Here is a 23,508-nt window from a genome sequence, read left to right as displayed (position 1 = left end):
AGTCACAGCTGTGTGGCACCGGGCGGGGTGATGAGCTGTGGGTGGGGGTGGGGGTGGGGGTGGTCAGTAACAGGTTGTTAAGATGAAATGAGTTAATAATGCAGATTGCCTAGAGTAGCACCTGCCTCCTGATGAGTGCTTGGTGTGTGGTAGTGTTTGTTGCGTCAGTGGGTTTGTTAGAGAAGGTTTTTGCTTCCCTTTTTAAGACTTTTAATACATATTGGTAAATTACAGTTCTAAGAGGTTAACAGGAGTTTTTTTACATTCACCAGCGACACATGAGAGTCCTCATTTTATTGGGTTGAATTCTTCAACATGATCTGTTTTATGCTGCGTGTCTCAATTTATGTCCTCAAAATGTTACTTGATTTTTACAGACACGCAAGACGCATAGAGACAGACTATGTTTGTCTCTTTGTCTGTGTTGGTTACCATAGTGGAAAAGGGTTGGAGGGGGCAGATGAAATAGGGAAAGGGGACTAAGTTATAACTCGTTGGGGGATGCAAAAGGTGCAGCCTGCCTTGGAATAACTTCATATGGTGACGGATGGTAGGTAGGCTTATGGGGATCATTTCCGATGTGGAAAAATATCAAGTCCCTGTGATGGACACCTGAAACTAACAGGATATTCCCCGTCAATTGTGCTTTGGTTTTCAAAACGTTACTTGGTTGTTATAATGTAAATTATGTAAACACTGGTACCAGTTTTAACAAATCTACCCTGAATCTTTTCAGGGCCTCTGTCAATTCATTAGAATGAGAAATAGTTTGAATTTCACTTTGATTAGCTCAGTCACATCTGTTGGGATGCGAGAACGTCATTCTGTATAGCAGTTGATGCATGTCTGTTTGACGTGGTATATAGTCTGATTATGCACACGGTGGGCAGCAGACTGTAATAAAAGAGACTAAAGTTCCTTCCCCCTTTTAAAAAGTTAATACTCCCGTCCTTCTTATTCATTCCTAGAAGCTGAGGCTAAATATGAAATTTTTTTTTCTTCTTTTTGCATACTTTGGAAACAGTTTCAACCTACTAGAAAGGTTCCAACAACAGCACAAAACTTTTTTTTTTTTTTTTGTCTGTGAACTATTTGAAAGTGAGTTGCAGACCTGATACCCATTATCCTTTGATACTTCATGGGGCATTTCCTGCAAGCAAAGTCCTTCTTACATAATCAGAGCACAGCCTTCAAAATCAGGAAATTAGTCTTGCTACACTCCTGCTATCTGCTTTCAGGCGGGCCCCGTTCGGGTTTGCCAGTTGTTCAGTAATGTCTCCACAGCAGAGGGACCCAGTGGAGAACCTCGAGTTCACTTACCGGTCATGTCTCTCGAGTCCCCTTCCATCCGCGGCCGCGTCTCCGCCATTCCTTGGCTTTCATCTCCTTGGTAATTTTGAAAATTCCAGGCCAGTTCATTTTGAAGAGTGTGCCTTGATTTGGATTCTGATGTTTCCTCCTGAACTGATTCGGGGTGTGCATCTTTGGCCGGAACCCCTCAAGCGATGCCAGCCTCTTGCAGTGTGTGGACGTGGTTCCATCTGTCCCACCGCTGGTTCACTTGGTGAAGCTGGTCTTCTGTGGAGTTACCCCCTTTCCCTTTGGAAATGAGGATTTTTGTCGGCAGGCGTTCTGGGACTATGTAAATGTCTCGTTCCTCCAACTTTCAATTTATTTATAAATGTCATCATGGACTTTTGTGTTTTATTCAGTGAGTTAGGATCTGTTATTTTCGTTATTTATTTTGACGTGCAGATTGTCCCATGCCGGCCTCTGTGTTCCTCACACTCCCATTATTCTTTGAGTGCTTTCTCACTTTCTGGCACGAGATGGGCTGGACTCACCTGCCCAGTCTGGAACTAGCTTGTCTCCAAGGAGCCTGGTCTCTTGTAGCACAGAATGGCCTTTAGAAAACCAGTTCTGGGCACTAGATGGGCTCCTCTTGTTGGGCTATCACTGCTTCCGTGTCCTTGCAGTAGGCGGAGCTAGGAAATGTACACGCGCATGTTCGTATGTATATATGTACACACACGTACGTATTTGTTTCCACATCTGTCTGTATATCGAGAACCTTGAGTTCACCCCAGTACTTCCCTACTTCATTCTGATCCTGCGTGGATCTTGCAGGTTTTTTCCTTTTTCCTACCTGTGACTTCCTTCTCTGCAGTAAGAAAGCTGCTTCCTTCCCGTTATCTGTAAGTATTTATTTGAACAAATCAGTTTTCTCTTTCACTGCCATCACCCCTCTCAGGCTCCTACTCTCCTCCCCAGCTGCCTGTCTGCCACACACCTTTCTCGCCCTCTCAAGACTCCTTCACCCCACACCAGGCCACCATGGCTCTCCCACCAGCACCTACCTTCTTGCCCTCAACTCAGTTATGCAAAAGGGGAAGGAGAAAAGCAAAGACAGAACTCTTGTTAGTTTCTTCTTGAGCACCTGGGTGGCTCAGTAAAGTGTCTGTTGCTTTTGGCTCAGGTCCTGAGCTTACGGTTCGTGGGTTTGAGCCCTGCTTTGGGATTCTCTCTCTCCCTCTCTGCCCTTCTCCTGCACACTCATCAACTTAAAAACACAGGTTGCTTTTCGTGTGTGTATAGTCTGTGTCTGTATTTACATGCTCTGTGCTTACTGCTACTTACCTGCTTGCCACTAGATGGTGAGCCTGTCTTGGGGAAAATGCTCACCAGGTTTGCGCTCTGTAGTGACAGGCGGGGGGTGGAGGTGGGGGGAATCCATTGTAGACGCAGGTGAGTAGATGTTTTAGACGAGGAAGGTGCAGTCTGTGCCTTCGAAGGCCTAGTGGAGCAGTCATTGGGGACCGGTATCTTTAACACGAATAGGCAAGGGCCCAATGCCCCATGCCATTGTTCACCAGCCTCTGTACCCCCAGTGGCATTTTTGTTTTCCTCCAATGAAACTTATATTTTGAAGCCTTCTTATTCTAGGGTTGGGAAACCATAAACTTCAGTATCAGTGTCATAATTTTTATGGGCCATCGGTCTTTGAAAGGAGTGTTTTCTTAGCACCTAGCCATTAGAGGTGCCTGGGTGGCTCAGTCAGTTCAGTGTCCGACTCTTGGTTTCGGCTCAGGTCATGATCTCAATGGTTGGTGCTTTCGAGCCCTACCTTGGGCCCAGCGCTGTCAGTGTGGAGCCTGCTTGGGATTCTGTCTTCCCTCCCCTACTCACTCTCTTGACCTCTCTCAAAATAAATAAACAAAAAACCTTCAAAGAATAGAAGCAGGTCAGCCATATCCAAACAAAACTGGGAGGGGTCTCCTGCCATGATTTCCAACCCTACCATTATCTCCATGGGATTTTTCTGCTCGAGGGTGTCTTCCTTCCAGCCACCGGTGGGTTTGGAGGCTGGAGCAGGCTGCTGTTCACTAGTGTGGCCCTTTTGTGGAAGGAATCAGTGACCTTTAAATTGTTAAGCCAGCAATCTCTTCTCATTTCACTACCCTTCATCATGGAAATTCTTTTTCACAGATTTTGGGGGATTTTTGTTTTTATTTATTTTTAAATGTTTGTTTATTTGAGAGAGAGCGAACAGGTTAGGGCAAAGAGAGAACCTCGAGCAGACTCAATGCTGTCAGCACACAGCCCAGTCCGGAGCTCAAACCCATGAACGCAAGTTCATGACCTGAGCTGAAATCAGGAGGCGGACGTTTAACCTGCACCCCCCCCCCCCCCCACCAGGCGCCCCTAGGGTGTTCGACCTCCCTCTTCCCTTCTGCCCTGAGCCATGCTTCCCCACTGCTGGTGCTCACCCTAATTTTCGCAAGTTCAGAGCTCCGTTCCCGCTCGTGCCCCCGCCAGCTTTTCCTGCCCGTCCTCCGTCTCGGTCAGGGGCAGACGCCATCTGTGTTTGGGCGAAAGGTCTCCGTTCGTCCTTGGCTCCTTTCGTGTGCGCCCCCCACATCTGTTGTCAGCAGACCGCCTCACCACCTCCACGTCTGTAACCTGCTCCACGTCCTCGCCTCTCCTGCCCTGCCCGGAGCCTCTGGTCACATCCTGCCTTCCCTCCCTTCGGCCACGGCCACGGCCACGAGGCCCTCCCTGTCTGCCTCCCCTTCGGTCACCTGTCCCGCCCCCTATCCTGACCCTCCCCCCTTCACCCCCCCCCCCCCCCCCCCTGGCCACTCTGGCCTCTGGGCTTTCCTCACACAAACCGGGCCTTCTGCACTTGGCTTCCCCACTGCCTGCAGGGCTCCGCCCCCCTGGCCCCCAGCTTCCTCAGAGCCCCCTTCCCAGCCTGGCAAGACTGGCGAGACTGGCGCGGCGCTCCCATCCCCACCGTCCTGTTCCCCTTCACCCTTTTTTCCTCTTCTCACAATAGAGGTAGATGTCACTGGCTAGATACCACATGTGTTACTCGTGTATTCCCCCCCCCCCCCCCCCCCCCGCACACTCACACACACACACACACACACACGCCCGCGCGCTGGGTCAGCGCCCTGAGGTCGGGGTTTCGGTTGGGTTTTGTTTGCTGCCCTGGTCCTGCTGCCCGCTCGGAGCCCGGCCGTCCGGCCGTCCGGCCGTGTGCGGTGTGGGACTCGGACCGCTGAGCCGAGCCGAGCCGCCCGGCAGCCCCGCGGGGCTCCGTTCTCCCTCCGCACGCCTTCCTCCCGGTGCCTGCTGCACGGCCTGCTCCGGGCCCGGGGCCCGCCCCCCGCCCCCCGCCGGCCTTGCGTCTCCAGGTTGGTGTCGCGGGGCCTCCCTCCCGTGCGGGGAGCTTGCGGGTGCTCCCGGTCTGTGACGTAGTAGCTTGTTCCGGCTGCCCCGCTCCGCTCCCGTTTCCGTGACTTCCAGCCCTACCGGCCCCGGCTCTGCCGGAGCCCGCTGCCCTCCACCTCATCAGCAGAGGCCTCCCGTCGGACCCAGAACGACTCTCGGTGCGGTGTCGTGGCCCCGCGCGTGCACGCTCCTGCGGTGGCGGCCCGCGCTTTGCTTAGCCCTTGGCGTTCACCTCCGGCCTCCCTGCGGGGCCACACCGGACACTTGGAGAGCACGATACGAAATTGTACGGTGTCATGAGCAAACGTAGGCAGAACAGCTTAGGGACACTGCGGTGTCCCATTTTCCAGAACCTACAAAGTGTAATTTTTCTGTTTGGGAGAGAGCCTATTACCTTAGGCGTTTTTAAAGTTTAAAACCCCTCTAACCTTTTCTTCCCATTTCTCTGTCTTTTAAAGTCAGTCGCCTGCCTCACTTGTACAAGAACATCAGCCATCTCTTCGATGTGGGCTAGATGGCATGAGGTCGCTGTCTGTATCTGTGGGTGAATTATTTTGGATCAGGTTTAATTCAAGTGGCTCTGACACAGTTAGGTCTAAGGTTTGCTCACTAGTATCGCTTGCTAATATTTGTAATGTGTAGTCCAAATACGTCTTAGATTGTTTGGCTTGAGGCAGGAGACGTGAAGGGATTTCTTGTGTTTTTTTTTTAAAAACTTGCCTTAATTGAATGAGAGACCCATTTAAATCTTTTCCTCTATAAGTTCATTTAATATAACCTGAGAACTCTTAGTACCAGCGATGAGCTCTGTCTTCTTTGACCAGTAATACTGTAATTAAGTGAGGTATGTGCTTCATGTAATTGTATTCTGTGATATCTCATCACTGCAAGTGTCAAGTGTTAATAAAAATTGGGGCTCACTCCCAAGTGGATTGTGGCTTATTTGGTGTCCCCTGTTGATTTCCTTTGGTCTTTCCATTCTGGTCTTTGGTTTTAATTTCTTTGTTCTTGTGGTTGGCATTCACATTGCTGTTCTTCGTGTTGATATGGAAATAACTTCTAAAATTTCATTTCCATCTGACTAGCTCTGTTCAGCCATAGTCTCCAGGGCCAGAGAAGGCCTGCTTTTCAGGATCGTGTGTTGTGACAGCAGTGAAATCCTAAATATCAAACTTCCCAAACTTCTTTAGGTACTCTAGCTTTATGAGTATTTTCCTGTGTATAGATGCACATACAAATAGTTCCAGAAACCACAAAGTCCTTGTTGCTCTAAAACACCAGATTTCTGCCTGAGGAATGGATTTTAATAATTTGGTACCTCTCTTTAAAGGGGGCTGACTCCTGGTCCTAAGTGTGTGTGTGTGTGTGTGTGTGTGTGTGTCTGTGTGTGTGTGTGTGTTTAGAAAGAGGTAGCAGTGTGAGGCCTGTCTTATTTCGTTGATTTGTGTTCCCCTTGCTGGATTATTTATGTTTCTGGTGGGATCAGTGAAAACTCAGTGGGATTTTTCTGGGCATGCTATCGCTGTGTGTGTGTGTGTGTGTGTGTGTGTGTGTGTGTGTGTGTGTGTGTTTTACTGCTGCTCCATTTTTCGTTGTGAAGAATGATCATTTCTCCTGCCATTCACGTATTGGGAAGGGATCTGTGCCTGCGTGAAATTTAACACTCTGATGACACTTTTCTCTGGCAGCACTTTCTCTCACAAGCTGTCCTCCCGTATCAATTCCCAGTAAAGAGGTGATCTGGTTTTATAACCTATTTAGTAGCTTAGATTTCTTCAAGGTGAGGCTTCATGTAAAATAAATTCGGTGACTGGAAACCCTTCTGTGTTCTCTTCATAGACTTGGCAGAAGAAAGGTGTCATTTAAGTAGCTTTGCAGCATAGTTTTTTAAAAGACAGTGGTAAGCGTTTGACTTGTATTTTGTTCTTAGAAGAAGAAATGTTCTTCTAAGAAGAAAATGTTCTTAGTAGAAGGTTAGGCTGTAGACCACGCTCCTGCCTGAAGAGTTGGAGAAATGTAGGGGGTTGGGGAGGAGCCTGGGGAGGACGGGCCGCGAGTGAGGAGGATGGTCTGCGGCAGGAGCGGGGTCCCTCCTCCCATCTGGCCGCCAGGGTGGGCAGTGTTCCTGGCCTTGCCCGCCACGCCCCTTCTTCTCCGTGTCCTTTCTTATCTTTGACTCCGGCTTCAATCTCCTTTTCCCCGGGAAGAAGTGAGCAGTAGCTAAAGAAGGAAACGGTAAGGTGTCGCGCGCCCGTGCACGTCTGTCTCGCGTCCTCACTGGGCATCTTTGGGCCCTGGCCCCCGCCCGGCTCGCTGTGTTTTGCAGGCCGCCAGGGCGCCCCGAGTGACCGCCGCCCGCTCGACCGTGGTTCTGTGCTGCAGATGGCGTGTAGGACTCACTTGTCTGGGCCGCAGTGAGAGGCGCCTGAGGCCCAAGATGGAGAAGAAACGAAGAAAGAAATGAAAGCCTCTTTTCAGGCCAAACCACAAAAGGCCATGAAATTTAACTTTTATTTACGTCGGACAAGACTGTAAAACGGCCGATCAATGATGTTTCGGCTCTTCGCCGAGACAAAAATTGACTAATAATCCAGGAAGAAAAAAGTGCGATTTGAATATATGAGGTTTTATGACCATAGTCACTTATGACCATGAAGCTTGTCAACATCTGGCTGCTTCTGCTAGTGGTTTTGCTCTGTGGGAAGAGACATCTGGGTGACAGACTGGAGAAGAAGGCTGCTGAAAAGGCCCCGTGCCCTGGCTGTTCCCACCTGACTTTGAAGGTGGAATTCTCCTCAACGGTCGTGGAATATGGTAATGAGGTTTTGAATGTTCGCCCTCCCCCCCCCCCCCCCCGTTTTTTTAAACTTAATTTCAAACATTGGCTTTTGTCGAAAAAGACCTTTCCTTCTTTTCCACGGTCATTTTAAATGAGGTGAGCTCACAGTGCTTGGAGGTTCGCGCTACTGAAATTTGCTTTCCCAACATAGGTAGTTTCTGCGAGGCAAGGAGATTGGCGTTCGGAATTAGTTCCCTAAAACCTGGTTCTTGGGAACAGATGCCAATTGTAGCTGCTGAGGGTGGGGAGTTGGGAGGTGCTGACTGCTTGTGTGGGGAGGCCAGATGTGAACAAACCAGTAGTCTGCTAGAATCCACTTGAAATTTTGTTACTGTTTTCAGTAAAATAAAACTGAACCTTTATCCCTGAATCCCTTTTTTGTATTCCAAAAACTTACACGCATCTCTTTGCCACATGTGTGAACTTGGGTTAATATTCGCTTTTTGAAAAATAGCACAGGTATCCCATTTTGTGTGATGTCAGGGGATTCGTACAGATCGTTTTAACTCAGGGCTCCGGAAGCTGCCATCCAGGGCATTTAAACCAGGCTTTCAGTCTTGCTCCTACGGTAGATTTTCGGATCTGTAAAGTTTTCTTTTACCCGAGAAATGGTAGCCTAGCTACGATCTTCCATTATAATACATGGCCGTAAATTCTCATTTTTATCTGTGGTCCTTGATTGCAGAATATATTGTGGCTTTCAATGGATACTTCACAGCCAAAGCTAGAAATTCTTTTATTTCAAGCGCCCTGAAGAGCAGTGAAATAGACAACTGGAGAATCATTCCTCGAAACAACCCATCCAGTGACTACCCTAGTGATTTTGAGGTGATTCAGATAAAAGAAAAACAGAAAGCGGGGCTGCTAACCCTTGAAGATCATCCCAACATCAAACGGGTGACACCCCAGCGGAAAGTCTTTCGTTCGCTCAAGTACGCGGAGTGTGAGTATTGTGACCTCGTCTCTGTCGGTTTCTGCCTCACGTGGGTTCAGAGAGAGAACGTGCCTTTTCACAGGTGATGCGCCCCACCACCCTGCCCCTGACCTTCCCGTGCACCGTTCCACACTGGCAGAATAGCGGAGAAATGGTTTGATACCCGAGTCCCTTCATCTGGTTTCGTCAGTTGTGAATGTCTTCTTGCCAGGAATTTAAAAAACGAAAAACAGGCTTCCTGCTGTTCTCGTGGGAAGAAATCTGCCAGTTGTCAGTGGAGGACGATAGTGGTCCTTGCTGCTGCTGGAAGGGATTTTCACCCGGCGCCCCTCGGCGCCTGCAGACCTGAGGCCCTGCGTCCCTCCGTCCTGAAGTGGGAGACGGTGTCTTTGACTCTCCTCTTGGGTTGTGATGTGCTTCTGTCGGTGTGGGGTTTTTTTAAGTTGGGTTTTTTTTGGTTGGTTGGTTTGAGAGGCAGGGATGGGCGTAGAGAGAGGGAGAGAGAATCCCACGCAGGATCCGCACCGTTAGCGCAGAGCCCGATACGGAGCTTGAACTCACAAACCGCAAGACTGTGACCTGAGCCGACATCGAGAGTCAGATGCTTAACCAGCTGAGCCACCCAGGCGCCCTTGTGTGTTTGTTTTTAAGGAATCTTGTAAAACATCCTTTCTCTGGGTTTCATTTTGTTTTTCTGAGCACCTCCTGACCTTGCCCAGGTTAGCTGGCCCTCCTTTGAGCCCTCAGCTCTGCGGGTGTGAGGACGGCAGCAGTTTGATGATTGTCCTTTCAGCTCGAGGGCTTACTCCTTCCCCTTTGTCGGTAACTTGGGCATGTCAAGATAGAGTTTGTTCTTCAATACTGAATTGCTTATTTATTACATAGTGTTTTCCAAAGCTTACTTATTACCAAAGAAAAGTTTTTTTTCCCATTTGTCATAAATAGGGTAACAAATCGTGAGTTCCGGTATCATTTACTGTCATTTCTTTCACGGGAAGGAAGGAAATAAAATTTTGCTTTTCTCCCTTTGTCCGTCAGGTGCTAGGCCCGAGAGCCGCTGAGGTTTAGAAACAGCACCAGGCGTTGGGGGAGCCAAGCTCCTGCGCACGTAGCGGGACAAGCCGGCTCTCAGGGCGGCTGCGGAGTTCGGGGGTCTCGCTTCCTCGAGCTCTTTGTACTGGTCCAGATGTTTTGTAATGCCTTTTCTCTTTAAAACCTCAAAACAATTCAGGAAGATACAAACAAAACAAACCTGGTACAGTTAGCCAGATACGTGCGTTGTACCTTTTTTTTTTTTTTTTTTTTTTTTTTTAAATTTTTTTAACATTTATTTATTTTTGAGACAGAGAGAGACACAGCATGAACGGGGGAGGGTCAGAGAGAGAGGGAGACACAGAATCCGAAACAGGCTCCAGGCTCTGAGCAGTCCGCACAGAGCCCGATGCGGGGCTCGAACTCACATACCGCGAGATCGTGACCTGAGCCGAAGTCGGGCGCCCAACCGACTGAGCCACCCAGGCGCCCCCGTTGTACCTTTTTAGTATAGACGGCTCCAGAACGTTTCAAGAAACGTGGACATTTCTAATTTCAGCACAGCGGTCATAGAATCTCAGGGTCGGGTTCCCTTCCGTACGCCCTCCTCCCTGGTCGTCAGGTGTGGCGCTTGCCAGCGCGAGCGGGAACCGTGCGCCTCACGGGCCGGTCCTGTCGTCATCTGCTGCCTCGTGCGGGAAGCACCTTTCCTTTCAGCTTCCACTCTTCTCGTCCAGCAGACCGAAGAGAGGCCCCCTGTCTCCTAGGGTTCTCACGGAAACGAAGGAAAATCGTGCACGTGTGAGAGCTTAGCAGCATGTGCAGGATGTAAATAGACACGAAATGCTGCTTATTTCTCTGGCTCTGTTGTTCAGAGGCTCCGCTTTATTTTGGCTGGAACGTGTCCCACCCTGGACCCCATCCCTGGCTCTGTCCCTGGCTGTAAGACAGAGCTATCCTGTTTCCCACACGGCAGTGCTTATACTGCGAGAGTCCACGGGGCTGCCCTTGGCAGATTCTCCTCCCCAGATCCGTCAGCGGTCCCTGCAGTGATGAGGGTTCAAGTGCACTCACCCTTTTAACTGCTTTCCTTCCAGTACTGTCCGGTTCTCCTAATAAATTGCTCTTCCACAGGGAGGCCCGGAGCCGAGCTCATTGCCTAGGTGGGGTGTCTGGTCTGCGTCGGGTAGACGGCACCGCTCTGCCGTCGGCACCCCCGGCGTGGCCCCACGCTGTGGGTTCCGAGAGCAGAGTCACCGTGGCGCGTCGAGTGCGGAATAATTTCCGTTGCTCTGTGCAAAGAATTACTTAACGGGATTGACAGGATTATGTGTTTTTCTGGCTCCCTGCACTTTCATGGGGGAGACTGATGAGACAGGAGTAAGAAGGGAGTCGTTTGCTATAGAGACAGAACTTGAGGGACGCCTGGGTGGATTCTGTCGGCTAAGCGTCCCAACTCGATTCCAGCCCAGGTCATCATCTCACAGTTCGTGGGCTCGTGTCCCACGTTGCGTTCTGTGCTGACAGCGCAGAGCTTGCTTGGGATTCTCTCTCTCCCTTTCTCTCTGCTCCTCCCCTCCCGCCCCCCCCCCCCCCCCCCCCCCCGCCACGTTCTCTCTCTCTCTTAAATAAACGTTAAAAAAAACACAAAAAGTTCAGCGGTAGTGTGGATGTGCTCTTCTGAAAACTGATTCGAGATGCAATTTTTCTTCATGGTACCGGGGTCCTGAAAGGTAAGGATGGCTTTCATGGTGTTTCTTTTGCTTTTTTCTTCCATCTTCAACAAAGTAAGGTATTTACAGATAGTGAAATTCATGGTTTTCAGCGCGCAGGTTGGCAGGCGTTGGTAAGTGTGCAGTCGGCTGTCCACCGGCAAAATCCAGATACGACACAGCTCATCGTCCTCAGAAACCCCCCGACTCCTTTCTGGTTTTGCTGTTTGAAAGGGGACACTGGGGACACTCTGGTCGGCACGTTGAGGGTCGGGAGCAGTATACGCTTGGGAAAAGGTCCTACTGATGTTTGACCAGAGACCGGCCTGATGGGCTCACGTGTCTGTTGTTGTCCCAGAAGCCCAGTGCTGGGACCCATCACCAGTGGTCAGTGGTCAGTGGCCATTTTCTTGTTTTTTGTTTTTTTTTGTTTTTTGTTTTAAACCTTCTGGTTCAATGAGAACCAGTTGCTGAGGAAAAATGAGGCAAATCTTATTTTTCCAGTTTTAGTCGCGATGGACTTTATTTCTTTAAACGTTATTTTATCGGCCCCGCTGTGCCTTCCATCAGTTAGAAAATCTCGGGCAGAGGACTGTTGGGGGAGCATAAGGATCGCGGACTGACGTCCCGTCGGTGCAGCCGCAGGGAGAGACCCCCCCCCCCCCCACTTCCGCCACCCGGGCCGTCCAGGGGCGGTCGTCCTCCTTCCCTCCTGGCTGCCGGGTCGCTGGCGAGCGGCTCCTTTTCTGACCCCTGTCCCCTTGGCTCTCGCCGACCCCGCAGCGCCCTGTAACGAGACCCGGTGGAGCCGCAAGTGGCAGTCGTCCCGGCCCCTGCGCAGAGCCAGCCTGTCCCTGGGCTCCGGGTTCTGGCACGCCACGGGAAGGCATTCGAGCCGGCGGCTGCTGAGGGCCATCCCGCGCCAGGTGGCCCAGACCCTGCAGGCGGACGTGCTGTGGCAGATGGGCTACACAGGTGGGTGCCTCCGTCCCCGCGCCTGCCCCCCGCCGCTGCCCCCTCTGCCCTCTGCTGCGCAGGCGTCTCTCCTGTATCGCTTCTGTACCGTCTGCTCCACGGGGTACGGGCTGTGCATGGCACTGGGGACCTCCTCCTGGGAACTAAAACTCCCGACCAGTGCGGCCTTTCCTCACTGATGGATCACGGCAGAAAACTCCTCTCCTGACTACTGTGGGGCTCGTACCCTGACCCAGACAGAAGTTTCTTCAGCCCCCATCTGTCATGCCGGTCTCGGGGTCCTTCCCCGTGTCCCCCCAGCCTTGGAGACCCTTACGTCTCCCTTGATTTCCTCAGCTCCCGCCCTGCAGAATGTCCTAGACAGTTAGACGCTCACGCCTGGTGGATTGACCTTTTATTAAGTGAGCGTCACCTCGTGGTTTTGTCCTTTTCGGATGAGAATTCTTCACAGAACAGATTCTCTCTAATCAGAAGAGCATTTTCTGTCCCCCTAAGCCAGGTGGTTTCCGAGATAATGTGTGCGTCATTCGGACGTGAGCAGTAGGTGTCGGTTATGTGCGTGTGATCGATTGCCCCACGTAACGCCCATACGTGAACGCAGCTCTCACGCCGCAAAGACCCCGCCTTCCTGACGTCTCTTAGCTGTTAAATACCACGAAGGTCCTATGGTTTTTACTTAGTCCCTAGAATTTCTTGATCTGGCAGCATCCGTCTCAGCATCCGTGCCCACAGCTTTTGGCCCGTGTCCGAAGTATAGCCAAGTGCACAGTATAGTGCTTTTCCTTAAAATGCGATCGTCCCCGCTCGCCTCTGGCAGCCCCCGTGTCAGAGGTCATTAGCGAGCAGCGTCCGTGAAGGCCTGGGAGTAGTGTCCCCTCTCCTGAGCGTGTGTGCCCTGGTGGTGGCCTTCGCTCTCCGTGGCCTCTCTGAGGAGGTGAGGGCATGGAGACCTGGGGGAAACCACTGCTTTGTGGAGGACGGAGCCCTGCAGACAGTTGAGGGTGTCCCCAGACACGCCCTGAGAACCTCAAGTCTTGTTAGCCGCAAAGGAACCCCCTCCCCCCTCCCCCCAGCATCCCCTTTTCCTCGTCTTGGCTCAACCGGTTTCCCTGGAGCGCCTGACCTGACTCGCGCAGGGCGGGCTCTGGGCCTCTGTGACAGGTCATTCTCTCGGAGTCCCCAGGAGGAGTAGATTTTACGGACAAAATCCAAAAAGGTGATTTGTCCAAACACGATCACGCTTGCTTGTGTTTTGGAATCAGGCGCTAACGTGAAGGTTGCCGTTTTTGACACTGGGCTCAGCGAGAAGCACCCCCACTTCAAAAACGTGAAGGAGAGAACCAACTGGACCAACGAGCGAACACTGGACGACGGTGGGTGGCGATGCCGTGGCGTGACCAGGTCTTTGTCCCTCGCTCCTGCCCCCGGTTTTATGGGTTAAGGGTACGGTTTTCCGTGTGCTGATCCCACAGCCGGTGCAGCGGTCGCTGAGACAAACCCAAGCTCGTGTGCCTTTGGGCAGAAACGTCTCACCCTCCCGGGCTGTCGGGGGCGGGGGTAGAGCGTGGGCAGCGAGGGCTGTCTGGCGGAGGAGCACTTCCCGCCCGTCTGGGAGGGGGCGGGGTGGCCAGAATCGAGGCGGCTGCGGCGTGGCTCGGTCGGTCCGGGGCTCGGGGCAGGAGAGCCCGTTTGAATCGGCGGCTCGAGATGTTGTATCTCGGCGCACGCGATCAGCTGTGTTTTACGACCGTTCCCCTCTCGGTCTCCAGGGCTGGGCCACGGCACGTTTGTGGCAGGCGTGATAGCCAGCATGCGGGAATGCCAGGGCTTTGCTCCGGATGCAGAACTTCATATTTTCAGGGTCTTTACCAATAACCAGGTAGGTGTTTCCGAGGACTCCCAAAACCTGAGGAGCCGATACCGAAACGTAGAAAGTAAAACACGGGAGGACACGCGCTCATTTAGAAGCAGCAGCCGCCTCGATGCCGAGCTCCTTCCCGTGTCTCCCACGGGCCCTGCCGTCCCGCCACTGCCCCTTCCGTGTGGCTTCGCCCTTCTGCCACCACGCCTCCGTCGGCCTCCCGCGAACCCTGAAGACCCCACTCCGAGGGCCGTGGCGGTTCCTCCCCGTCTCGTTCCTTCCTGGGCCCCCGGGCCCCCACGTCCGTGGGCACGTTGTGCTTCCTAGACGAGAGAAGAAGGGCACGTTGGTGTTTGCCACCCCTGCTGTGTGGTGACGGGCTCGAGGGCCGGCTCTGTACCACGGCCCCAGTGTCACGCTGGGCGGTGTGCTTCCCGACCCCGCTTCCTCGCCTCCTAAATATTTATAGAATGGGGGAGGGTCTTCGTGTTTACTTACTTTTCAGATTTTATTTTTGCGTAGATGGTAAATAGCTCAAAAATACCTGAAGGCAACACGGGGAAAATCCCCCCAACCCTGTCCCCGCCTGGCAGGGGGTTTCCCTTACACCTCACGTCTCCCCCATGACAGTTTCTCCGTTTCATGTATCGCCTCTTCCTGGAATTTTTTTTTGCCTGTACAAGCAAATGTAAACACGTTTTGTTTTTAAAAGCCTTTAAGAAACAGAAATCTTAAATTCTTAAATACTTAAATCCCTTTTGTACTAGAAATTTAATTTCATATTTTATAAAAACATTTGAACGGTGATACAGAAAGCCATTTGACTCTGCCAGGAAATGGAACATCAGAGAAATAATTTTATGAAATAACTTTTTTATGAGGTTTGCCCTTCAGTCTATTGAGGAATAAAGAGCCTAGACAAATACGTTAACCTACGTAGAGACTCTCAAAGGGAAGCGTCTTAGGATAAATCCTCTGAAGGAGGGGCAGTCACAGGCTTGGGGGTTCACCCCGGCAGGCGTACGTTAAGCTGAGGAGCTGGACGTTCAACCCGGAGAGACGAGCCACCCTCAGGACGCAGCTTTCCCTCGAGTCCAGCTGCAGGGACTGAGAATTTCCAGGTGCCAGAGTTTATATTTCGGAGCACTGTTTGTTCTTGGTTTTTATTTCTGAAATCGAAGTTAACGCGTCACGCTGCTTCAGAGGCTGTACTGTGCCCTTAGCAACAAAACCCTCTTGTGGCACCTGGAGGCTCCCTGAGGCCCCTAAAGTCGTATTTGGCCATTGAACTAGGTATCCTACACCTCCTGGTTCCTGGACGCCTTCAACTACGCCATCCTGAAGAAGGTGGATGTGCTGAACCTCAGCATCGGCGGCCCTGACTTCATGGACCATCCCTTCGTCGACAAGGTGGGTCGTGTCCCCGCACAAAGGATCGTGCGCCTGATGATGGCTTCTGCTCTGAGCGCTTCGTCCCTGCTGTGCTGGTGGCCCCTCACCCGCGAGGCAGTTGCCTCGTGAGGACGATGGGCGGTGGCGCGAGCTTCGGGGACTTGCGTTGGAGGCCGCACGTTGTGCCGTGTTGGTTTCTGCTCCGAACAGCGCCTTTCTGCACCTGCGCGGAGAGCGGGCTCCTCCGTGTCCATCGTGAGGCCCGTGATGAGGCCCGTTTTCTCAGCACCACGAAAACGCCAGTTGGCAAACATCCATGCCTGCGAGGGTCTAGTGTTACGTGTTCGAGGGCACTCTTCTTTTTCGAGGATTATTTCTAGGAGTCGTAGGTATTTTTGGATAGTTCTGTGTTGATTGAGAGCGGTATGTTTTCATAATTAAATGTTTGCTCGTCCCGTAGGTGTGGGAATTAACGGCTAACAACGTAATCATGGTTTCTGCTATTGGCAACGACGGGCCTCTATACGGGTAAGTATTCCCCACAGGGATGAGTTGGAGGTGCCTTTCCCCCTCAAATAACTGTAGATCTGTGGTCTGTCTCTGTGTCTGTCTGTCTGTCTGAAGCTCTGTATCGTGGGAACGTTCCGCTCACAACCAGCCAGACCGTGCAACGAACCAGGTGCCCGCCACCCACTGCCTCACTGGTCAGCTCGGGCCCGTCTTGTTTCTGTTTGTTTGTCTGTTTATTTTCTTATTTTGCCGTGATCAGTTTGGAGGCCTGCAGTTTCTGTTCTACTTAAAAAAACCAAACCAAAACACCCAGAAAAGTGAAGCTGCTAGAAAGGAGTGGATTCTGCAGTGTCTAGCGAGGCCCGCTCTGTGCGAGGCCCGGGGGTGAGGCGGTAAACGGGACGGGTGCCTTCTTAGGAAAGACGGGGTTCAGACGCAGCAGGGCGGACGGAGATGAAAGTGCGGGTGGCGTGACACACCCGACGGCCTCTGACGGTTGACACGCGGGGCCGGTCGGAGGGGAGCAGAGGGGACCGCTTGTGCCGGGTCGTCACGGTGAGCTGAAGCGGCGTGGGAGGCGAGACGTCGGCCGGCGGGTCGTAGGCAGTACGCCCGTGTCTGCTCAGGGACCGCTGCTGGCTCTCCCCCGCGGCTCCGGTTTGTATTCCGCGTGATGTGCGGAAGTCGTCTCTGGCACTGACACGCTTCTGCAGCGGGACGCGCGTCTTCCTCCTGGTCGGGTTCCCGGGATGTGCGCGGTTCGGTGCCGTGCAGAGGGCGTGAGGTAACCACCGAGGAGGAGGAGGAAAGGCAGAGGCCGCCTCCCCCGCTCCGCAGTCCCAGTAGGGGGGGGGAGGACGTGCGCGCGGCGGCCCCGCGTCACTCGCCGCGTCGTGCGGCGACATCCCTGGGCGCGCGTGCCAGGCCGTGAGGGCTGACGGACTTACACAGAGGGTCCGGGCGCAGGGTCAGGCTGCACCGTATGAGGTTGACGTTTGTCCAGGTCAGAAACTGCCTGTGGGTGGCAGGATCCCAGCCCGGTAGTTGTTAGCGATGCCATCTTCTTGTGCGGGGGCCCAGGGTTCTGGAGCGGCTGTGCTGCCGGGCGTCTGTGCCGTGTGTGACCCGCAGGGTGACGGGCGTCAGCATCCCCGAGCTGCGGCTCCACCACCAGGAGCGTCCGGTACCGGGTCATCGCCTCCGGTTTTCTCGTTTCCCCGTTTTCACGTGTTTCCCTTTGGCCGCCTTTCCCATTTCTGCCCCCCACCCCCCCAGAATCCAGCCTGTGTCCCACCGGGGCGATGTGGGGTCATGCTGTGGGACAGCACAGGCCGTGGGGGCCTCCCGTCCCTGGACCTCAGCCTCGCTGCCCGTCACGGAGGCCCGAGGCCACCGTGCTCGGGAGGACGGCCTCCAGTGGAGGGCACTGTGAACCCGGAGCCCCCGGGAGCGGTACCTTCCTTCTTCTTCCTCGGTGTCGGTTCCTGCTCGTCAGATGGATTCTAGCAGTTTTCTTATTCAGGAACCTGCAGGGGGTTGTCGTTGCCTAATCACGTCCACGCTTTTCTTTGTGGTTTTCAAACACTTCGGCCTCATCTTGACTTATGTTGTGTTGCTGTGATTTGTTTCACTCTGATTTCTTTGCAGATCTGTGCACTTGAGGTATTAAGGAGAACTAGGTGGTTTTCCTCTGCACCTTGTCTGGTGTGTGAGGGGCTCAGGACGAGGGCCTAGGGGGTCGTTCCCGGGTTCCCTGGGAGGAAGGGAAGCACCGTGCAGGTGATCAGTTGAGAACCGTGACTTCCTGAAGGTGGCAGAGAAGTGTGGGATCTGGTGGGGACAGGACGCACACCCTGGGAAAGTTTGAAAGTGAAATGAGAACGTGTGAGTGGGTGCTGGTCATGATCGCAAGAAGTCTCGTGCTGGTCAGAGGAAGGGTTCCTCTGATCGCAGAAGCACGAGGGCGAAGTGCGTCTTGGGCCGCAGGGTGGTAGATAGGTTGAGACGGAGGGAAAGAGAGAGAAGGTGCTCTGTGTACGAGATGATGGCCTCGGCCCAGCACACGGGTGGCAGAGAGCATGGCCTTTGGACAGCCATGAGGAGCCTCAGGAGAACCTAACGCCATCTCGGGTATTTCTGGGAGTATTGGTCCTTACCTGAATGACTCATTTGAAATTACCTCTCGGGGCGCCTGGGGGGCTCAGTCGTTTAAGTGTCCGACTTTGGCCCAGGTCATGATCTCACAGTTCGTGAGTTCGAGCCCCGCGTCGGGCTCTGTGCTGACAGCTCAGAGCCTGGAGCCTGCTTCGGATTCTGTGTCTCCCTCTCTCTCTGCCCCTCTCCCTGCTCATGCTCGTGCTCTGTCTCTGTCAAAAATAAATAAACTTAAGAAAAACATTTTTTTAATTACCTCTCTTCCCTTGTGTTTTTGTGCCTCGTTGTAGCACTCTGAATAACCCTGCTGACCAAATGGACGTGATTGGAGTGGGCGGCATTGACTTTGAGGATAACATCGCCCGCTTCTCTTCAAGGGGAATGACGACCTGGGTAGGCTTATCTTCACCAGTGGGATGTGGCACACAGAACCGTCTGTGTTCGCGCCCTGGGTGTGTGCGTAGGTGCATGCACAGAAAGCCGCTGGGGAGGAGGCCGAGGTGTGGGTGCCTGCCCACAAGAGGTCTGGCCCCTCCGTCGTCTGCCGCTTCGTGGTGACATGCTAGGCAGGGGCTGGTTCCAAGTGGTGCTTCTGTGGCCGCTTCTTTGTAACTGACCTCTGAGTAACTCACTTTTAGGTTGGTCGGATTCACCACCCCCCCCACCCCCCCGTCCTACCTGGGGGAAAGGTGAGCAGTCCTCCGTGCCGGGTGGCATGGTTTTTCTGGTGTCAGGAAGCAGGAGAAGCCAGTGAGAGCAGCTTATCAGCTCTGCTGCCTTAGAAATCATTATATTTAGCTGGAAAAATAGAAGTAACTCCAGAAGGTTAATTACTTCAGCTACTTGGGGTTTAACTGTGCCTCTGAATCGTCCTGCTTTACCCCCCCCCAACACAGCCCCCCGGAACAGGGTTGGATGTGAAGTTAGCTGCAGCACTTGGGTCCTCCTCCCGGCCTCTCCCGGGGCTGTGAATCATGGGCCACGTCTTTGGCCTTTCCCCAGGCCTCATTTTGTAGTGGCGTTGTGAGCGTTGTTCCTGACGGGTCTGCAGAGCTGCCCTTGAAGGCACCTTTGCTCAGTGCCCCACATGGATACGGGTCCAGTGTCGATTTATGTTGGAGTGCCAGGAAAGATTTTTCACTTCAGCTTGCTGTTCTTCTTTCTTACACAACATAAGATCCTATTGTAATTCACGTTTTGCCTCCATTTCCAGGAAATTCAAGAGAGTACTCCGTTAAAATCTTTTTTTTTTTAAACACTTTGTAAGTCTATTTTGAGAGAGAGAGCAAGTGGTATAGGGACAGAGAGAGACGGGAGAGAGAGAGAATCCCAAGCAGGCTCCGCACTGTCAGCGCAGAGCCCAATACGGGGCTCGAACTCACGAACCGCGAGATCATGACCTGAGCCGAAATCAAGAGTCGGACACTTAACCCACTGAGCCAACCGGGCTCCCCAGGAGTACTCAGTTAAAACCTTGAGTTACTCCTGCAGTTACGTGTGCTTCCTTCCCCTCTGAAATCCCAACTGAAGTCTTCAGTATTATTCCCTGTAAAGAAACAGTTTCCTTTTTTAATTTTTGATTTTAATTTCCTGATCTTTTTAATGTGTCTCTAATTTTTAGTTTAGAGATAGAGCAATTTCCAGTTTCTAGTCTTGCAGAATTTGAAATAATCGCTTTTGTTTTATGACCTGACCCTTTTGTACCGGTTACTATAAAACGTGCCAAAAATTATTTTCTACGTTGTCGTTTCGGCTGATTTTTTTCTATCGCAGTGAATTCTGGGCCAGAGCCAGCGTGTTAGTAAGGTTGCGCGATTGCGCTGCCTGTGAATCAGTCCTGTCTCTGGTTTGGTTCTGTCCCCTCGGAACCGCGTGCAGCCGCGTGCCAGTGTAGAGACCCAACTGCTTTCGTTTGTAGGAACTCCCAGGAGGCTACGGCCGTGTGAAGCCCGATATTGTTACCTACGGTGCTGGAGTGAGGGGATCCGGTGTGAAGGGGGGCTGCCGAGCCCTGTCGGGGACCAGCGTGGCCTCTCCGGTGGTCGCCGGGGCGGTCACCTTATTGGTAAGGTGAGTGGCGCCCAGCGGAGAGAACGTGGTACTGGCAGACCACGAGCTGAGTCGTGCTCGTCACCAGCTTATGTTTGAGGGTCGGGAGCACCCCGTGAACCTTGCCGCGCCTCTCTGTCCCCACGTCCACCCTGTTCCTTGTAGGGGACTCGTGGCAGAGGTGACAGGCGTGTGAACGTACTGTGAAGTCTGATCGCGAGGCGGTGTGTGAGGGCACAGTGCCTGCTACCGTGTTCGTGTCTGTTTTTGTTCTGGCTCGTTTCTGTGTATTATTTTTGAGAGCGCAATCAGGGGAGGGGCAGAGAAAGGGAGGGAGGGCGGGAGAATCCACGCGGGCTCCACGCAGTCAGTGCTCAGAGCCTGATGCGGGGCTCGAACCCGTGAAGACTTGAGATCATGACCTGAGCTGAAATCAAGAGCTGGATGCTTAACCGACTAAGCTACCCAGGCGCCCCTGTTCTGGTTTGTTTTGTTAAAGACTTATGTTCTAAGAGTGGTTTTAGGTTCACAGCACTATGGAGGAAGATCTGGGATTCCCCATGTACCCTGGGCTTCCTTTTATTTTGTTTGTAACAGACTGAATTTGTGCCACAGTTGTAGTTGTTATATCGAAACGAGTGTATGTCAGGCAGGGAACAAACAGATACTTTCCTGCCATATTCCTCATTTCCTTGAGGATCACTTTTTAACGTCCTCTGTTAGCTAAGGAGCTGGCTCATCAGGCGGTGGGACTGACAGTTTATGTAATTTATTTATTCTCTGTCTCATTGAATCCCTCATCGCTGGATTAGAGCCTAGTGTTTGTTCCTTGATTTTGCACATATTGAAATTGGAAGACTTTCTTAAAGACTGTTGACCAGAATTGACACTCACGTGCTTTGACTTAGGTGGGCTGTGTTCCTTGTTCTCAAAGCTACAAAGAGATGTCTTTGGAGCTAGAATATATTTTGTATTTTCCCTTCAGGTCACTCTCTACTTAGATGAGACTTTAGCTGAGCTATTGTATTGTGGTAATGGGAAACTGTATATTTGAAAGTTACTATATTCTGTGTTTAAAATTAAAGTAAAACAAGGAAACGGTAGTAAACGTTTTTATGTTTAAAATCCTCTTTAAAAAGTTACCGTCGAGTTTAGCTTCTAATGCCTGGGATTTTTTGTGTTTTAATTGGTCATCTTTGATAAAGGTAGATTTCCAACTCCGTCCTCCTTTTCCCATCCTCTCCTTAGGGGTCAGGGCCAGATTCCTGGAAACGCTGACCCTGGCCAGAGTGGTCTCTGGGGAATAACCACACGCGTGCCAGAAACCCTCTTTTGTCCCAGCTGTTTCCTTCACCCTTGTTGCACGCAGAAAGGAGGAGGGGAAGGCGGGTGGAGTGTGGGTACCAGGTGCGCTCGGGCTTGCACGCTCAGCGGAGGGGAGCGTGTCTCTAGGGCTCCTCCTGGCCACCCTGGTGCTTATGGGAGCAGAGGCCCTGGCTCCGTCCCCGCCAGCTGTGACTGCGGCCGGGGCTGAGGTCTCGGCCGCACTGCTGACCCCGGCACACCCCTCCCCGTGAGGCAGGCGCGGAGGTGAGGGACGAGGCTTCCGTTTCTAGCAGCTTCTCTAAAGACAGCTGCTTCCAGCGTCAGGGACGCCTTTTGCTTTCCTTCTGCCCCTGCGGCAGATAGAAGTGCCACCTGTGGGAGCTCAGAAACGCGCCTGGGGCACGTCAGCTCGCCTCCAGCCGCGCGGCGCTCCTGAGGAAGCGGGACCTGGCTGTTGGTCTGGCCTGTTCACGCTGGGGTGGGGGCTTGTGACGGCTCCTGAACTTCTAGCAGCCCTTTGTTCTGTCATTGAGAGTCCACCCTGGGCACCTGGGGGGCTCGGTCGGTTAAGCGTCCGACTTCGGCTCAGGTCACCATCTCATGGTTCGTGGGTTCGAGCCCTGCGTCAGGCTCTGGGCTGACAGCTCAGAGCCCGGAGCCTGCTTCAGACTCTGTGTCTCCCTCTCTCTGCCCCTCTCCTGCTTGCGCTCTGTCTCAGAAATAAATAAACCTGAAAAAGAAAAAGAGTCCATCCCATCTCACCTCCTCTTTCTCTGCTCACCTCAGATTTTCCATCCAGGGCTATCAGAAATTCTGCCCACACTTCCAAGACCAGCCACCATCATAGAAAGAGATTCACAAACTGAGGAAAGTCTGTTTTCCTTTGTGCTTGGGAGTTAAAATTTACTTGCACGTATGATACACAGACATACAAAAATGAGCGTGTTAATGTACTGATCGTTGATGCCCGTGTGTTACTAAGTTCCTGGCCAGGTAGAGCCGTGCGTTCTTTTGTCCAGGTGCGTTCTGATGACGCAGGGCTCAGGCCGGCCTCAGGTGTGGCAGGTTTTGTCGGGCCTCGTCCACCTGTCGTGTCTCGCACACAGGCCTCCGGAACAACAAAGGTGGGCCGAGGCCGTTGGCCTCCTCAGGCGCTGGACCCCAGCCGCGTCCTGCAGACTGCTCTCGGGGACCCGTCTGTTTTCCTTTCCTTCCGCCACCAGGGGATGCCCCAGCTTGTCTCCTTCCTTTTACCAGCAGGCCTCCCTTCCCCGGGGGAGCCGGTAACTCTTACCTGTTCTTGCCTCCTGTAACGACACCCTCTGAGGTCTGTTCAGTTGAGTCATGGGGAACATACGTGTCCCTGATAAATTTAGGATAAAGCCGTGTGGGAGGCTAAGAAGTAGTCAGTCCTGAGACAGGTGCAGAAATGAGCACATGTTCTCCATGTCATCCTGCCGGAGCTTTCCCACAGAAGCTCCCATTGTAGGCAGCACAAGATCCGAGGCCACGTGTTTGCATGAACACACATTAGGGGTAGTCCCGTGTCCCTCCTCCTCCTGAGCGAGCGTGAGCAAACACGTGATCTTCCCTCCAGCACAGTCCAGAAGCGAGAGCTCGTGAACCCGGCCAGCATGAAGCAGGCCCTCATCGCGTCCGCCCGGAGGCTTCCAGGTGTCAACATGTTCGAGCAAGGCCATGGCAAGCTGGATCTGCTCAGAGCCTATCAGATTCTCAACAGCTACAAACCGCAGGCAAGGTCGGTGTGCCTCCTTTAGTTAGGCCTTTCCTCTTCCCTGGGCTCTGCGGGTGCTTCTCCCTCTGCACAGGATATCAGCCTCAGACCGGGAACCGATCACTGGTCACATGACATGGGACCCTTGGGGGGGGGGGCGGGGCTTCACACTGCTGCTTCTGCAAGGGGGCTGCCCGGCCGCGCTTGGACCGCCTTCCACGTCCTCATGTTCTGTTACTGATAACGCAGGTGGTT

The 23,508-nt window shown here is 52.8% G+C and overlaps 1 protein-coding gene across 2 annotated transcripts in view; it reads left to right on the top strand.

Moving 5' to 3' along the window:
- The window catches only part of MBTPS1 (membrane bound transcription factor peptidase, site 1), a 53,342-nt gene that overhangs the window by 5,018 nt on the left and 24,816 nt on the right, over positions 1-23,508 (top strand). For both annotated transcript variants that reach the window (XM_081791569.1, XM_078439093.2), the window contains exons 2-11: positions 7,061-7,548; positions 8,259-8,516; positions 12,035-12,226; positions 13,489-13,599; positions 13,996-14,105; positions 15,381-15,497; positions 15,940-16,007; positions 18,434-18,536; positions 20,062-20,213; positions 23,116-23,277. In XM_081791569.1, coding sequence (XP_081647695.1) covers positions 7,380-7,548; positions 8,259-8,516; positions 12,035-12,226; positions 13,489-13,599; positions 13,996-14,105; positions 15,381-15,497; positions 15,940-16,007; positions 18,434-18,536; positions 20,062-20,213; positions 23,116-23,277 — 1,442 coding nt within the window. In that variant the 5' untranslated portion in view covers positions 7,061-7,379. The remainder of the gene's footprint in view (positions 1-7,060; positions 7,549-8,258; positions 8,517-12,034; positions 12,227-13,488; positions 13,600-13,995; positions 14,106-15,380; positions 15,498-15,939; positions 16,008-18,433; positions 18,537-20,061; positions 20,214-23,115; positions 23,278-23,508) is intronic.

Source organism: Panthera onca, chromosome E2 (assembly GCF_046562875.1).
Source record: "Panthera onca isolate mPanOnc1 chromosome E2, mPanOnc1 haplotype 2, whole genome shotgun sequence".
Lineage (NCBI taxonomy): Eukaryota > Metazoa > Chordata > Mammalia > Carnivora > Felidae > Panthera > Panthera onca.
This window is presented reverse-complemented; position numbering and strand designations above follow the sequence as displayed.